Consider the following 13,864-nt stretch of genomic DNA (forward strand, 5'->3'; position numbering starts at 1 on the left):
AGTTATAAAGATATAGAGATTTGGTCTCTAAATCTTGCCAAGAAGTAGGTATCTCTATACCTGTAAAAGCTAGGGCTTTAATATTTCAATAGTAGGCTAGAAATGGCTAGGAAAACCTAACTCTAAGTTTTCAGACTATATTATCCAGTGGTTGTTGAGATATTGATATCGAATTTTGTCGAATTTACTATTTTAAACAAAACGACGGCAGATTGACCTCCGTTTTTGGAGGTTTGTGACGCCGTTTTTGGAGGTAAATCTGCCATGCTCCAGCGCCAATGAGAACTCCCCTTACTCTCCGACATGGATCTCGCTGACATGGATCTGAGCCATGCCCCACCAACTTGAGTCCCTGTCGGCCTGTCCTTTTTTAGCTCCGCTCTGACCTAGAGCATGCGGCGTCCAGTTTTCAGTATTTCGTTTTCCAACTCTGCTTTCTTTTGCTCATCCTCTGGCGTCTAAAGGGCCAGAAGAAGGGCCAGAAATGGCCCTCCAACAGAGTCCGCGACGTTTACTTAAAATGGCGTCGCCCTCTTTCTCTTCGCGTTCTTCGAATCGTTGTCTTCTATTCTCCCTACTGTGTTTACTACACAACCTCAGACTATTGTTTGCTCTAAAGATCTTGCATCTCTTCCCTTTCGTTCTCGCATACGCCTTCGCCTCTCCGGCACTTTCACCGGCGTTGGAGCCTGCGAATAGGACTCCATGCGTCGCCGTACCGTGGACGATTCCTGGTCTGATGGAGACAGTACCAGCTCGCAATCGGACGACTCGTCGACATACCGAACGAATCTGAACGATACGCCGGATACATCAGGCTGTGACTCGGACGCAGACCTTAACAGGGAGTCAGCATGGCTACTCGAAGGCAATGAGCATCCACCAGAGTACTACAACCAGCTGCTGGATAACTTTGACGACTCGGAGTATACCAAGGAGGATTATAGCGATGGCACTACCGTCCTCCTCGACCGAAGCGAAGCGCAGTGGAACCAGTAAGTAGCATGACCTTCTCTTCTATATTGCTATTTCTCTGACGCTGGATAGATACTGTGCCTATACCGGAAAAGACCCCAAGAAGATGTACCAGGCCATATCAATCAACGTATTGCACAACTTTTTCCACTGGCTGCTCAGCCAGCGCCGCGGGAAGGAGGGACGGCGACTTCGAGGGACCAAACTGGCCAGTTCTTTGGGCACATACTGGAAAATCTATCGGCTTACGTACGAGCGAGCCACTGGCGATAAGATCAACGGTCCGACGACGCGTGGGATGCATAAGGTATGAAAACTCGTGCCGTAGTATCAACGGTCCATTTTAACGCTGTCTTTCAGGTGCTGCGAAAGCTGGCGAAGAGACACGGATTGAAAAAGGGAGCCAGGGAAAAGCCGTGCATGTATGTCGAGGATCTGAAAGAAGCGCTACGGACAAATTTGTGCGCAGTTGAAAAAAAATACTCACATGGGAGAATCCGGATTGGGGTGCAGCTTTTCATGCAAATTGGGGGCTTTACGGCTAATCGTCCTGGGGCATTACTTAACCTCTGCTACCGACATATTAGAGTCACATTGCTGCGAGACCCCGAAGGTGGGCCGAATCGGATTCTCCTTGAATTTTCATTCGAGTTTACAAAGAGCTTCCTTGGTATCAAGGACATGTACGTTAAATTTCCTTACATTTCCTCCCTTACAGCTACTCTTCCTTTTATACATCCTACTTACTAGTACACAGAAACACATTTCCGATCCCAGAGATCATATATGATCCGTCTTTAATCTACAGCCCGCACGTGCTCCTGCTAGGTCTGATTTTCGACGATCAAGCTTTCGCAGCACCAAGCCTTACCTCTCCGGATCAGCTCAGCATGCTGGATATCGAGCCAGGCCAGAACCAACTACTATTACCGCTACGATCTGACCTAGACGATGTTCCGATTTTCCGCAAAGCTATTAAAACGCCAGAAGGATGGGAGATATCAAAGGACGAGCCTCTAGAGTACTCTACCATCCGGTATGCGATGAAGAGAGTCGGCGAGCTCACTGGGTTCAAGTTGCTTCTGCGCCCATACGCACTCCGATATGGTGCTGGAAAAGCTTTCAACGAAAACGGTATGTGGCCTACCCTTATGCTCTATTTGGCTGATGCGAGTGGTGTTCTTCTGTAGGCAACGTCAGCGAGGCGCTCCAAAACCTGATGATGCAGCACGGTGATCCGCGGACGTTCTTAAAACACTACCTCCATCGACGAGTAACAGTAGATGCGGCTGCAATTGTGCGGCGAGTCCAGCCCCAAGACGCAGTCATGCAAGCTGCTTGTAACATGAGCCGATGGATTGACCCGAATCGACCCTGGGGCCTTACCGCAGAGCAGGCAGACTCGGTGAACCAAACCCCTCTTATTCGTTCCCTTCTGCAGGATCGGGACAGACTGAAGCGCCGCTACAGTCCGAAGCATATTAAGTACATTGAACACAATAAGAGGATTATAAGTGAAAAGCAACGCCTTCGGGCATCACTTCTTGCAGATATTCAAGAGAAGTATGAGAAGGAAGGCCCAGTACGAGCGATTGAGCAGCAGCTGTCGGGCGTGAAGATCAGTCAAAAGCCAATAGTTGCGTCCTATTTCACGACCAAGACTCTTCCCGAACAGAAGCGATTGATCGAGGCGCTCATACTTGCCCCACCAGGGAACACTCTCGAGGAGGAGTTCCGGCGGCGGAACGAGGCCATCATCGCCGTTACAGAGTACTGCAAAATCGAAGAAGGCGATACACCCAAAAGCCAAACGCGGCCTCGAGGCCAAATGAAGCGCCTGTCGATCAAAAATGAGGATGAAGACCGATCAGCAGCGCCCGTTAAGCTAATAGAGAAAGAAATAGAGGCCGCTATGCTATCGGTCTTTAAAGATAAGCGACCGACGATATGTTTTCTTTGTCTTGGTAACGTCGCTTTACCGCTTGCTATACGAGTCTATTCCTTTAGCACTTCCTCTGATCTTGGCAAGCACTTTCGGCGGAAACACCTGTCTAATATTACGGACGGCGAGAGGATTGACTGCAGGGTTTGCAAGATGTCACTCAGCTGCAAGATGCACTTGCAAAGCCACGCGAAGAAGATACATGGGACGGTGTCGTGAACTTCGATACTGAGTTATCGAATCTTGGTACGCTGGTTGAAGCGGCCGCGTTACGATTGAGGAACAGTCATTTCTTTGTCACTGTTGGGTCCGATTCGAAGTATATTCGCGACTTTGCAGCTAGTCTCTTATTTACGTTTCTAATGACAGTAAGGTTCATCTGGTGTACGAAATCCTTTGATCAAGGGAATCTACATGCGAGACGTGATTGGATTCGAAAGGTGTGATAGAGTCAGAGAGATGGTAGCTTCTGTAGCGACAAGGTTTGGGGAAAATCTACTTTAAAGTGAGCCGTTAAGGATGTCTACGAAGTCACATAACTTGATGAAGCCGGTAGCTCCATTAGAAACAATTCGGAGATAATTCCCAGCTAACCAGAGATAACTCTCCATAATTTATAGAATAGGGTTGTACTACTGCGCTATTGTGCTAAGTTACTGTAAGGAAATAGTGGCGTAGATGAGAGATTATGGTGATATCATCCTCGTTCGTACTATTGATGGAAACTGTTCCAGACATCACTGCCACCCTACCCTGTAATTCCGACTCCTGCAGTGCTTCTCCTATGAGGATGTTTTTGACATATACCCAAGGTTGCCACTTAAACGACCAAACACAAGGGAACCGCATTCGCACCAAACATATCAAGATGTCTTTATCAACCACCATGCCCATCACAAGCATGTCCTAACCGAAAATATATGCGCTGATACTATCGGGTGAGACCAGAAATGGATTCAGGGCGGCAGTTCACACGGACTCCGGGGTGTCTGAAAAGTGAAAACGGATACGTTTGATTCCGGGTGGGGCCAGAAATGGACTACTCAAGGGAATTGCAAGGGCCTATTGCCGAAACTTTTTAGATCCCCTTCCGGCTCCCAGAACTAGGGAATCTTGTTTAATGATGTTTTGGGACAAAATCTGTACCCAACAGCAAGCAAGGAAACACAGTCTACATGACTGATATTGGCCTGATCCGTGTTATTATGCGCCGCTACCCCGTCGGCACAAGCGCAGTACTGTTGCAACTCCAGGCAGGGCCAAGGTAATCCTCTGCCGCTCCCCGGCAACGCAAGAAATTCGCTAACCAGTCTCCCGCAAACACAGCTTCAACCTCGTCTACTTCGAGCGGAACGAGAAGCTCTGTGTTCTTCCCAGTTCTAGTACCCGAATTTAGCAGGCAGCTCATTCACCATCGCTACGTTTGCGAGCGATTTAAAAGAGACGGACACTTACTTCGTCATACGCCATGATAGTGCCTGCTACCGCTATCAGCTCGACTATGAAGCAAGAAAAGACTATGGCCATAGAGTGCCTCGAGAGGAGCTCTCGAAGTTGAAACCCCCGACAACCTCATTAATCACTCCAGTGCAGTAGAAAGGATTCAGTCTGTTAGCTTGGCGTCCTCTCGTCTAAAAGAGAAGAGCCGGGCGCTTTCGTATACCAAATCCATCACTCTCAAAACCCCGCCGTTGCTCTGTTTGATTGCGTTGGTTGACAACTCTGCCCAGCCAGCCTCTGGCCGTTGGTCCTCTACAACACGGTCCGTCGCATAAGACGCCTTTACCTAATTACAAACCTGGCTGATCGGCATTTCTATCTAGAAAGAGCCTGGTACCCGTCATGCTTCTATAAAATGCTCATCAAATCTCTAAACTCCGACAATTCCAGCGGTAAGTTGCCGGCCTCGCTTCAATGCCTTAGCGATAACGGATACGGCTACGGGAAGTGGCCACGGCAAAGGGCCTGCTTTCAATACAGTAAGATGGTTTTCTAATAAATTTATGCCAGTTCCCGCCGCTCGCCGAAAAATGCATTTCCTATTTCGGAGTTACCAGCCTCAGTGTATAAACGGATCACCTCACCGCTACTGCGCCCTCCCTTTCGCTAGGCGACGGAATTGGTCATTCTAGAGATATGTGCCGATATTTCAAATTAATAGAACAAACGGAGCAACGCACAATCCCGTTTTTCACTCTGCTTCCGTTCAACACTTTTGGAGGCTAGGCACGAATCTAGCTTGTAACCCCATGATATAAAGGTCACCTGCTGGAAGGAAGAAAAATTGTCATGGCGTAAATAGGAGCTTTCATGATTCTTAGCCGTTGACCTAATCGGCCTCGTTTTTCCTGATCAGTTTCTACATTTGATTTTCAATCACCTCAATATGAGGGGCCCGGGGTCAAAAATCAGCGGTATGGCCAATCCGGCGCTCCTGAACAAAGTTGACAAACTGTTTGCGAGCGGAGTTGGAGAATACGTATCTCTCCCGCAGATTGTGGCCGTCGGAGACCAGTCTAGCGGTAAAAGTTCTGTTCTTGAAGCATTAACCGGTCTGCCTTTCCCAAGGGACAGTGATCTCTGCACCCGGTTCGCGACGCAGATTAGGTTCTGCCGGGCACCAAAAGCGGAGATTTCGATATCCATCATTCCGGCCAGCGGCAGCAGCGGGGAGCATGCCGAAGCATGCACCGCCTGGTCAAAGCCCGGCCTCGAGGACCTGGACCCAGAGACATTTTCTAGCATCATGAGAGAGGTTCGCATATCCATCTGGGTTCCTTCTATGGCTAACGGCTTTAGGCACATACAATTATGGGGATTGATGGCGGAGTCAGCTTTTCCGACGACGTGCTCTGTATTGAAATATACGGGCCGGATCAAGAGCACTTTTCGGTTGTTGATGTCCCCGGAATCTTCAGAAAGACCACCGAAGGGGTCACAACCAAAGCGGACAAGATTAAGGTCGAAGCGATGGTCCGGCGATATATGGAGAATCCCCGGTCTATCATTCTGGCGGTCGTTCCTGCCAACGTGGATATTGCAACACAAGAGATCCTGACGATGGCTGAGGAAGTGGATCCAGATGGGCACAGGACTCTTGGGGTCCTGACCAAGCCGGATTTGGTTGACAGAGGCGCTGAATCGGCGGTGATTTCCCTTATTGAGGGCAAAAGGCACAAACTGACCTTAGGATGGTGCGTTGTTCGCAATCCTGGGCAAAGTCAGCTAGAGAGTTCATCTGTTAACCGAGAAGCAATCGAGACGGCCTTCTTCCAGGATAACCCTCCTTGGAATACTCTTGAGAAGGACAGGGTTGGCATCGGTTCTTTGCGGCTTCGGCTGCAGGAGATTCTCGCCAGTAACATCCGTCGCGAGTTTCCAAAGGTGCGTAGAGCCCCCGGCATTCTTAAGCGATGCTAATCCTGCCGCAGGTCAAAAATGAGATCCATAAGAGGCTCAATGCCTGCAGGGAGCGTCTCGACAACCTCGGCGCAAAAAGAGAAACGGCGGATGAGCAGCGTCAATACCTTTTGGGTATAAGTGAACGGTTCCAAAAATTCGTGATGTCCGCACTCTCTGCAGATTACGTGGGCGATGATTGGTTTGATAAGTCCCCAAACCTTCGTTTCGCTACTGCGGTCGTGAACCGCAATGAGGCTCTCGCGAAAATGTTGGCACAATACGGTCACTCGTATACTTTCGACGGAGAACAACGCGTTAGCTCAGAGGACGGAGATGAAGGCGACAGCTCAGAGGACAGAGATGACAATGACGAAGAAATCGAACGGAAACTTTCAGTCCGAGCCCAGAAGGACCCCGAAGGCTTGGAAGAGCTGCCGCCTGGAGAGAACATGATAGTTAGCCACACTCCTCGGGGTATTTTCAAGTGGCTATCAAAGGTCTACGGGACGTCGCGTGGTTTTGAGCTCGGTACCTTTGATGGTTCGCTTCTTGCTATGACGATGAAGACTCAGTCGTCTAAATGGGAGCCAATCGCCGTCGGCTACATCAAGGATATAATCAGTATGGCGCATACGTTCGTCCGTGACTTATTGCATCTAGTCTGCCCGGATCTCCGCGTGTGGGAAGGTCTCATGTCGGTCCTTATGGATGAGCTCTTGGCGAAGTATAAAGCTGCGCTCGACTATGTCCATTTCCTCCTCCGTGTCGAGAGGGCCGGAACGCCAGCGACTCTGAATCACTACTTCGCCGATAACCTGGAAAAGTGGTAAGTCTATTTATCCCGTTTTTGCATCAGCCGCTTATGATTTGCCAGCCGCCAAAAGCGCATTCGCGCTAAGCTGCAAAAGAAAGCCTTTAAAGATATCGACGGAAAACTTGTTGTCAGCCTTGAAGACATTGTACAGAACCATCACACGTCTAATGTCGAGCATGTCGTCCAAGAGATCCATGACATCCTCCAATCCTACTATAAAGTCGCCCGCAAGCGCTTCGCGGACAATATATGCATGCAAGCAGCGGACCATCATATCGTGACAGGGCCTTGCTCCCCGCTGAGACTCTTTGGCACGGCTTTCGTGAGCCACCTGTCCGATGAACAGTTGATGGATATCGCCGGGGAAGATGCAGCCTCACGAATGAAGCGTGCTACTCTGACTAAGGAGATTGCAGGTCTTGAAGCTGGAAAGAAAATTGTATCCTAATTCGGATTGTATGTACTGGAGCTAGGCAGTTCGGTGTTTGAGTAAGTTCGCATTACCATATAACTACCGTCTTTTGGTACAGTAAGTGGACATAAGTCTGTGCACACCTCCCAAAATCTTGAAAATGGCCCACCAGCCACCTTATCTTGCGAAACGCTCAAAAACGTAGAGAAACTCATAGATATTAAAAAAGTTTTATTTCCAAATCGGGTAATACCTAATACTTCGTATGCCACCCTTTTGCTCTAATTACAGCCTGCAGACGTCGCGGAATTGAATCAATTAGTCGCTGGATCGTCTCCTGAGGGATCGCCCACCACGCCTCCCTTAACGCCTTATTCATGGCCTCCCGTGCCTCCTGCGATGAACCCATCTGTTTTAATTCGGGGTGGAGCTTAAGGACTTTCGATTTCAGCAGGTGCCACATATGCTCGATGGGGTTAAGGTCTGGAGAATTAGCCGGCCAATCGATCACCCAGACACGCTTACCACCCGCCCCTTTCTCGTAAGAGCACTCGTCTGTGGAGTGGACCCGAGAGAAGTAGAATTGCTCGTTCTCTCGGGCGAATTTCAGCCGGTTTTTCGCGTGTTGGGCCGTTAGATAGGGCCACTGGCGTGCCACCCACTTCCTAATTCCCTCGCATACATTTGCGGTCAGGTCGCAAGCCTTTCCATCCTGGCTATGTTCTTCGGTCTGACAATCCTCTTCTGATGCTAGGTGCGATAGAGGCTACAGAGCAGGATTCACATGTATCGTGATCTCCTTTGGGCAGACAGGGCAAGGGAAAGTTAAGACTAGCTTCGAGGGCATCTTAAAGGGACAATGCAGCTTTGGCCAGTCATCTATTATGTATTTATCTACTACTCTAGGCTCTCCGTTTCAGGGTAACAGTATGTAAACGTCGGCTCCGAGATACACTTTAAGAGCCATGCAGCGCAGGTTCACAATATATCCTTGTGGATATCACTGTCTCATCCACCCAGAGAAGGCTGGGTGAGTCATCCATGTGGTACTACTATAATGTTTGCTTGTTGATCTGAAGACCGATCAAACATAGAATTGCAAAATAATACATGTAAAACAGTCTCCCTTCTTTCTTTGCTCTCTCCTCTTTATATTTGGTTTGTCTAGGAAATGGCATTCAGCTTCTTTCCAGAATGTATCAAAGATAAAGTAAACTTACACACTTTTCTGTTTTGCTGTCTTATTCTTAATCCTGTCGCTTGCTTTTCCGCCATGCCTGTTTCAACAAGTTGGACGAGTTAGACAATAACTCACTCATTAACCTCATCAGAATATCCAACTTCGATAGGCTGCTGGATGGAGGATTGTTGTCTGTTGGAGTCACTTCTGGCGCAAGCAGGCTGCACTGTTTGACTCCGAAAGAGATTACATATGTCAAAGAAAATGAGACATGCACGTCCGCGTTTAGGTCGCACGACAATCAAGTCTTGCCGCTTCCAGATGATTTATAACTGTTGCATCAACTACTCCAGATCTTAACTTGAAGGGCAGTTGGAGCTGACACATAATGGAGGTTAATTGCGAGACCTGCGATCGATCTTTCGGTAGCAAGGAGGCCCTAGAGCAGCATCTACGCTACTCCTCGGCTCATCAACAGGCCCCAGAAACTCCTTTAGATGCGTTCTTCCGGTCTTTCCCAACCTTTAGTTATGACCCTTCCCTACCACCAGCCACATCCTACGCCAATTTGCGAAAACACAAAGGTTGGCGGCCCGGCGATGCCTCGAACGATGCTTGGAGGAGATACCAAGATGCATTAGAAGGCGAATTGCGGATGTGGTATGGAGCAGAGGACGACTTGACTGCGTGGCATGCTCTTTGTCGTGCCATTGGCATCGAACCGCTTCCACGAACATGTGGGCAATGTGAAAGGGTATAGATCCGTCATTCCACGAAACTTGGCGCCCTTCTGCTAACTCAGGGTATAATTAGGCTGTACGAAGGACACATGTCAATATTGTTGATTTGATTGAGTGGGGACGGAAACGTGGAGACAAAGAGAAAAGAGTGCAGACATTTCAGACGGTGGCAGAGCTGCGAGAGTATTGCAGCAGAACGGGCAAGATATTCAGCAACACAACCGATCGGAAAGACAGCAACGTTGTTCTGAGACATCTACTTCGGAAGCTCTTAGGAGAGAGTTCCTAGAATAACAGAGAGAATAATGAGACGTCAGACAACGCGTCTTTGAGGCTGGTTAAGTCGTTTCGTCCGGGAACAGAGGAACAGGGCAACCATACCTATGTAATTTTTGTGTGGAACGGCTCTCAAATAGTAAGCAGTAGCTACAGAGCACATTGAGCGTAGTACTCTAAATCTACCATGTGTGTATGTTTTCTGCTGCTCAGAAATCGGAGTACCATGGATTTGTTCCAGGCCGCAGGGCCCTGGCATATGGATATGGATATCCTGGTGGGCCTGGTACCTTAGGCGTCCTGGCACAGGTGTCTTGGTACCACCCCTTCAAGCTTTCACAGCCATCCTGCCGAAATCAGCGCACCGAGAACCTGTTCCACGTTGGCGATAATTACCACTTTTGAGCTGGAGCTGCGTAGCTATACCGTTAGACGTCCGCTCGCTAGTCCCCTAATACCGTCTGCACATGACCTTGCCAACCTCGCAACCTCGCAAACCGTCTCCGCAGTCATGCCACCGTTCTAAGTCGAACATGTTTTTCAAGCCTATACGGCTCGCAGTCTTCCCTAGAACTCGAAGTCGGCTTCGGCACAGACAATGAGACGCAGGTATTTGAACCCAACTCCGATAGGTACAGAGATCTACCAGGGTCCGACCTACCTACCTGCTCTGACCAATGACAGATCTCTATCGGACGTGCCCAGATGAGTGTCGCGTGTGAGGTGGACATGCAAACTTCCAGCAATCCAGCTGTGAGGCTGCGAAGCCTGCCAAGCTAAGCTGTGACGGTGCCAAGCTGCACAGTGGTGATGATACTGCTGTTGTTGCTGTTGCAAATGCCTCTTGTCAGAACATCTTCCCGATCTTTCAATGTCACCTTTTCGAGCTGGAGCGAATGATCCTACGAAGACTATTACGCTCTACGAGTTTCTGCATGGATCTCGCAGGCCGTTTCGATGTTGGATTAATCATGGGCTCGGAGGCTCCAGTAAGGTCCCGACTTGTTTTGCATGAACGTCATGGCTAATAACCTTTCCCCAGGGTCAGACTAAAGCCGAGGCGGCCAGAATCGAGCTCGATCGCATAACCAGAATCAGAGATGCCTTGAACGATAAGAAATTGGTGGTTGTCATTGGGGCTGGAGTGACACTGAATGTAACAGCGTCTCAGTCGGGTAAAACACTGGATCGGCTGTCTTGGCTAGGATTGATACGACATGGCTTGAACTACCTCGTTAAAGACGACTATATCGACAAGGACGACTACAGACTCCGATATGCACAAGAGATACTCGATTTATATCCCGGAGATCTATTAGAGGCAGCACGAGTATTAAGAGCTCTCTTGGACGAAGCCCGTCAGTTCCCTACTTGGTTGAAAGCTGTTTTTGGAGGACTTTCCAAAGAAGTGAGGCATCGTGCCTTGCTGGATGTATTGAAGTCTCTCCACGAGAGAGGAGCGATGCTGCTAACAACAAACTACGATGATCTCTTCGAAGAAGGTTACTGCGAATTGCGCCGTATCAGCCGGTCGAATCATGACGATCTCCTAAAGTTCCAAAGTGGAGAATTGCGCGGTATCCTTCATGTGCACGGCAGCTATCATGATCCCGCAGACGTCATCATAGATGCAACGGACTACGAGAACGTTCAAAGCTCGGACATCAAGACTGTGCTGAGGACGCTCTGGAATACTTACACGATTCTGTTTGTTGGCTGTGGATCCGGATTAGAAGACCCAAACTTCGGCGCACTATTGCAATGGGCATGCGACGACCAGAAGAATATCTCAAATCGACATTGTGTGTTGCTCAAGACCGGAGATCCTTTCAACCCCAAACCTCTGGTGCGGTTAAAATTTGGCCCGAACTATTCAGATCTAGTGCCTTACTTGCAGCGGCTACTTAGTGAACAGGAAACAGACGATCCAATAGACGCCACGGCCCCATCTGGAGCGGAGGCAAATTGGTGGATTGGGAATGGAAAAGCCCAAACATTCCTCCGAGCGCTAGGGAAGCTTTGGAATGCTACGAGCTGTGGAATGGCACGGGAAAGATGAACTTTGGAATGCTACGAGCTGCGGAATGCTACGGAAGGATGAGCTTTGGGAACACTACGAGCTTTGGAGCGTTACGGGAGAGATGAGTTTGGAATGCTCCGAGCTTTGCTCTGAAGGCACACAGAGGATTGGAGGGCAAGAAAACTGGTAACCTCCCCCCCGGCGTGATGGAACACCCGCCGTGCTGGAACGAAATCGAGCTACTTTGACTTCAAACCAGCCCAAAGTGTACAGGCATACTGTAATTCTTATAATTTCATATTCGCTAGATTTTTCAGTCACTTTAAAATATGCGAGACTTTGTGAAACACAAAATTACAACTGCCTGGTTGCCGGTGAGCCGATCGTAACGCGGCACTCGGAATACAACTTCAACGGCGAGACCGTTCTCTCTATGCTACAACGCTACCACCATCGTATTCTCTTTTCAAAATTTTGTAAAATGGACAAACTCACCTTATATTATCCTTTTATCGTGTACAAATCTTTTGTCTATATGTTCGTGTTGTGTTAGAAACGATTTCAAATCTTTCCATCACGCCGGCCAGTACCTGTGGCCGATCAAACTTCTGCTTCAAAGTTCAAACAGTCACGGGAAGATGGCATAAGTTATTTTTCCGTAAACCGGCGCTGTCGAGTCACTCTCTAATTCTCTAGGCATCTAGCCTTGGCAGACCAACGCCTTTTAGTTGGGACAGAACTCCCCTGTGTGGATGATCTCGCGTCCAAGCCCAGCAACAACACGAAGCCAGCAACATCACTTCCCACCACAGCTACTGAGGTGCAGTACAGTACGCATGACGAATGCCCAAAGATTTGAATCGCCTTAGAATAATGTTTGGTTGCACCTCCTGTGCCTTCACGCTACAATCACCACCAAATTCTACTTCCATAACATCAGGGTTGCATTCGCAAGAATCTAAGATTGACGAACTTGCGAAACTCCAGCAGATTCCAGAAGACATTGCGATATGTAATCCGATACGAGATTTATTCGTCCGCTAAAGTCAATCAAAGTCGTCCTTCAGCCTTCAACCACACCAATGCTAGCCGCGGGCGACAGCATCCTGTCGCTATCTACTTTCCTCGATTTTGCGAGCTTTTCGTCGCTGTGCGAGCCCGTCGTTGTTCCGCGTTCCAATCCGCCAACATATTTGAGGAAGAACGGAAGAGATGATAACTGACTCCCAAAGCCTGTCTTTGGAGCTGTACACACTCCTTCATTAGACTGATAACTCAGCATCCTGACCCTGCGCTCCGTACGTCGACGCCAGGTTGCCATGATGATCAGCGTGTGTGGATGCTCCGCGCCAAGCACACTCTTTTCCCTCCATCACTCGCACGTCCAGCTTTTCAGCCTTGGTTCCGGATGTCGACGCCAGATTGGCCATGCTGGCTACCGTGTGTGGATACTCCACACCAAGCACCCTCGTTCTCGTCTCTAGAAACCAATACACCCTGGTTCAGGCCTGTTAGACAGAATTTGGTAGAGAGAAGCGAGTGCCCTCTCCGGTCTTAGTCGATTGGGATGGTCTTCTGCTGCAGTTTCACGTCGGCCTCGCATCGTACCTTTGGGTCGTAGATTGCTGAATTGAACTGCATCCCGCCATGCCCTTGTTAATGCGGCAGGCCGACACCGCCGGAATTGGAACTGGACCTTAGCGACAAGCACGGACAAAATGCCGGAATGTGCATTTGGTGTTAGTACAGTTGGTATCATACCGACAAGCACGCACAGAATGCCGGAATGTGCATTTGGTGTTCGTGCAGTTGGTATCATACCGACAAGCACGCACAGAATGCCGGAATGTGCATTCGATCTTGGTGCAGTTAATATTATACCAACAAGGTCGCTGAGACGAGAATGCCGATACAGAGGAGGCAGGTATCTTCTTAGCCTCCTCGTGCTTGCCTTGCTTGGTGTACATCGATGCGAGAGCTGCCATGCTCCGGATCGTATCTGGATGTTTATCCCCAACCACTTCTCGCTGTAGGCTAATGACTTCGATATACCTCTTCTCGGCCTTATCGTGCTTGCCTTGCTTGGCGTATATCGATGCGAGA

At 49.0% G+C, this 13,864-nt stretch overlaps 7 protein-coding genes across 7 annotated transcripts in view; 5 read left to right on the plus strand and 2 right to left on the minus strand.

The window, feature by feature from the left end:
* The first annotated feature begins 415 nt into the window (after positions 1 to 415).
* On the plus strand, positions 416 to 3,407 carry P152DRAFT_461251 (C2H2 finger domain protein). Its single transcript, XM_033680082.1, has 5 exons — positions 416 to 995; positions 1,048 to 1,282; positions 1,336 to 1,658; positions 1,733 to 2,109; positions 2,166 to 3,407. The coding sequence occupies exons 1-5, from the start codon at positions 706 to 708 to the stop codon at positions 3,134 to 3,136; spliced, it is 2,196 nt and encodes a 731-aa protein (XP_033531199.1). The 5' UTR covers positions 416 to 705; the 3' UTR covers positions 3,137 to 3,407.
* A 98-nt stretch (positions 3,408 to 3,505) lies between these two features.
* P152DRAFT_461253 (uncharacterized protein) lies at positions 3,506 to 3,860 on the plus strand. The gene has a single exon (XM_033680083.1). The coding sequence runs from the start codon at positions 3,636 to 3,638 to the stop codon at positions 3,825 to 3,827; it is 192 nt and encodes a 63-aa protein (XP_033531200.1). The 5' UTR covers positions 3,506 to 3,635; the 3' UTR covers positions 3,828 to 3,860.
* A 1,172-nt stretch (positions 3,861 to 5,032) lies between these two features.
* On the plus strand, positions 5,033 to 7,607 carry P152DRAFT_152974 (uncharacterized protein). Its single transcript, XM_033673940.1, has 4 exons — positions 5,033 to 5,672; positions 5,717 to 6,301; positions 6,349 to 7,145; positions 7,194 to 7,607. Exons 1-4 carry the CDS (start codon positions 5,304 to 5,306, stop codon positions 7,579 to 7,581), a joined length of 2,139 nt encoding a protein of 712 aa, XP_033531201.1. The 5' UTR covers positions 5,033 to 5,303; the 3' UTR covers positions 7,582 to 7,607.
* Positions 7,608 to 8,703: 1,096 nt separating this feature from the next.
* On the plus strand, positions 8,704 to 9,766 carry P152DRAFT_153006 (uncharacterized protein). The gene is made up of 2 exons (XM_033673941.1): positions 8,704 to 9,479; positions 9,539 to 9,766. Exons 1-2 carry the CDS (start codon positions 9,114 to 9,116, stop codon positions 9,752 to 9,754), a joined length of 582 nt encoding a protein of 193 aa, XP_033531202.1. The 5' UTR covers positions 8,704 to 9,113; the 3' UTR covers positions 9,755 to 9,766.
* Positions 9,767 to 10,198: 432 nt separating this feature from the next.
* Positions 10,199 to 12,105, plus strand: P152DRAFT_461257 (uncharacterized protein). The gene is made up of 3 exons (XM_033680084.1): positions 10,199 to 10,373; positions 10,426 to 10,730; positions 10,784 to 12,105. The coding sequence occupies exons 2-3, from the start codon at positions 10,677 to 10,679 to the stop codon at positions 11,798 to 11,800; spliced, it is 1,071 nt and encodes a 356-aa protein (XP_033531203.1). The 5' UTR covers positions 10,199 to 10,373; positions 10,426 to 10,676; the 3' UTR covers positions 11,801 to 12,105.
* An 809-nt stretch (positions 12,106 to 12,914) lies between these two features.
* On the minus strand, positions 12,915 to 13,551 carry P152DRAFT_153132 (uncharacterized protein). Its single transcript, XM_033673944.1, has 2 exons — positions 13,370 to 13,551; positions 12,915 to 13,258 (listed from the first exon to the last, which is right to left on the minus strand). Exons 1-2 carry the CDS (start codon positions 13,408 to 13,410, stop codon positions 13,024 to 13,026), a joined length of 276 nt encoding a protein of 91 aa, XP_033531204.1. The 5' UTR covers positions 13,411 to 13,551; the 3' UTR covers positions 12,915 to 13,023.
* Positions 13,215 to 13,864, minus strand: part of P152DRAFT_153119 (uncharacterized protein) — a 5,169-nt gene continuing 4,519 nt past the window's right edge. Inside the window, exons 4-5 of the mRNA XM_033673943.1 lie at positions 13,370 to 13,864; positions 13,215 to 13,258 (exon numbers count right to left, since the gene is read on the minus strand). The exon at positions 13,370 to 13,864 is cut by the window's right edge and continues 2 nt beyond it. Of these exons, the coding sequence (XP_033531205.1) occupies positions 13,459 to 13,864 (406 nt within the window). The 3' untranslated portion in view covers positions 13,215 to 13,258; positions 13,370 to 13,458. The remainder of the gene's footprint in view (positions 13,259 to 13,369) is intronic.

This window comes from Eremomyces bilateralis, assembly GCF_010015585.1.
Source record: "Eremomyces bilateralis CBS 781.70 unplaced genomic scaffold P152scaffold_23, whole genome shotgun sequence".
Lineage (NCBI taxonomy): Eukaryota > Fungi > Ascomycota > Dothideomycetes > Eremomycetales > Eremomycetaceae > Eremomyces > Eremomyces bilateralis.

Excerpts from the sequence above, each read along its gene's own strand:
- P152DRAFT_152974 (XM_033673940.1), top strand. The coding sequence starts at position 5,304 with ATGAGGGGCCCGGGGTCAAAAATCAGCGGTATGGCCAATCCGGCGCTC. Across the intron at positions 5,673-5,716 it reads TTTCTAGCATCATGAGAGAG|GCACATACAATTATGGGGAT; the intron begins GTTCGCATATCC and ends TAACGGCTTTAG. Across the intron at positions 7,146-7,193 it reads GCCGATAACCTGGAAAAGTG|CCGCCAAAAGCGCATTCGCG; the intron begins GTAAGTCTATTT and ends ATGATTTGCCAG.
- P152DRAFT_153006 (XM_033673941.1), top strand. The coding sequence starts at position 9,114 with ATGGAGGTTAATTGCGAGACCTGCGATCGATCTTTCGGTAGCAAGGAG. Across the intron at positions 9,480-9,538 it reads CATGTGGGCAATGTGAAAGG|GCTGTACGAAGGACACATGT; the intron begins GTATAGATCCGT and ends GGGTATAATTAG.
- P152DRAFT_461251 (XM_033680082.1), top strand. The coding sequence starts at position 706 with ATGCGTCGCCGTACCGTGGACGATTCCTGGTCTGATGGAGACAGTACC. Across the intron at positions 1,283-1,335 it reads CGACGCGTGGGATGCATAAG|GTGCTGCGAAAGCTGGCGAA; the intron begins GTATGAAAACTC and ends GCTGTCTTTCAG. Across the intron at positions 1,659-1,732 it reads TTCCTTGGTATCAAGGACAT|AAACACATTTCCGATCCCAG; the intron begins GTACGTTAAATT and ends ACTAGTACACAG.
- P152DRAFT_461257 (XM_033680084.1), top strand. The coding sequence starts at position 10,677 with ATGGATCTCGCAGGCCGTTTCGATGTTGGATTAATCATGGGCTCGGAG. Across the intron at positions 10,731-10,783 it reads TCATGGGCTCGGAGGCTCCA|GGTCAGACTAAAGCCGAGGC; the intron begins GTAAGGTCCCGA and ends ACCTTTCCCCAG.
- P152DRAFT_461253 (XM_033680083.1), top strand. The coding sequence starts at position 3,636 with ATGGAAACTGTTCCAGACATCACTGCCACCCTACCCTGTAATTCCGAC.
- P152DRAFT_153132 (XM_033673944.1), bottom strand. The coding sequence starts at position 13,410 with ATGGCGGGATGCAGTTCAATTCAGCAATCTACGACCCAAAG. Across the intron at positions 13,259-13,369 it reads CAGCAATCTACGACCCAAAG|GGTGTATTGGTTTCTAGAGA; the intron begins GTACGATGCGAG and ends GGCCTGAACCAG.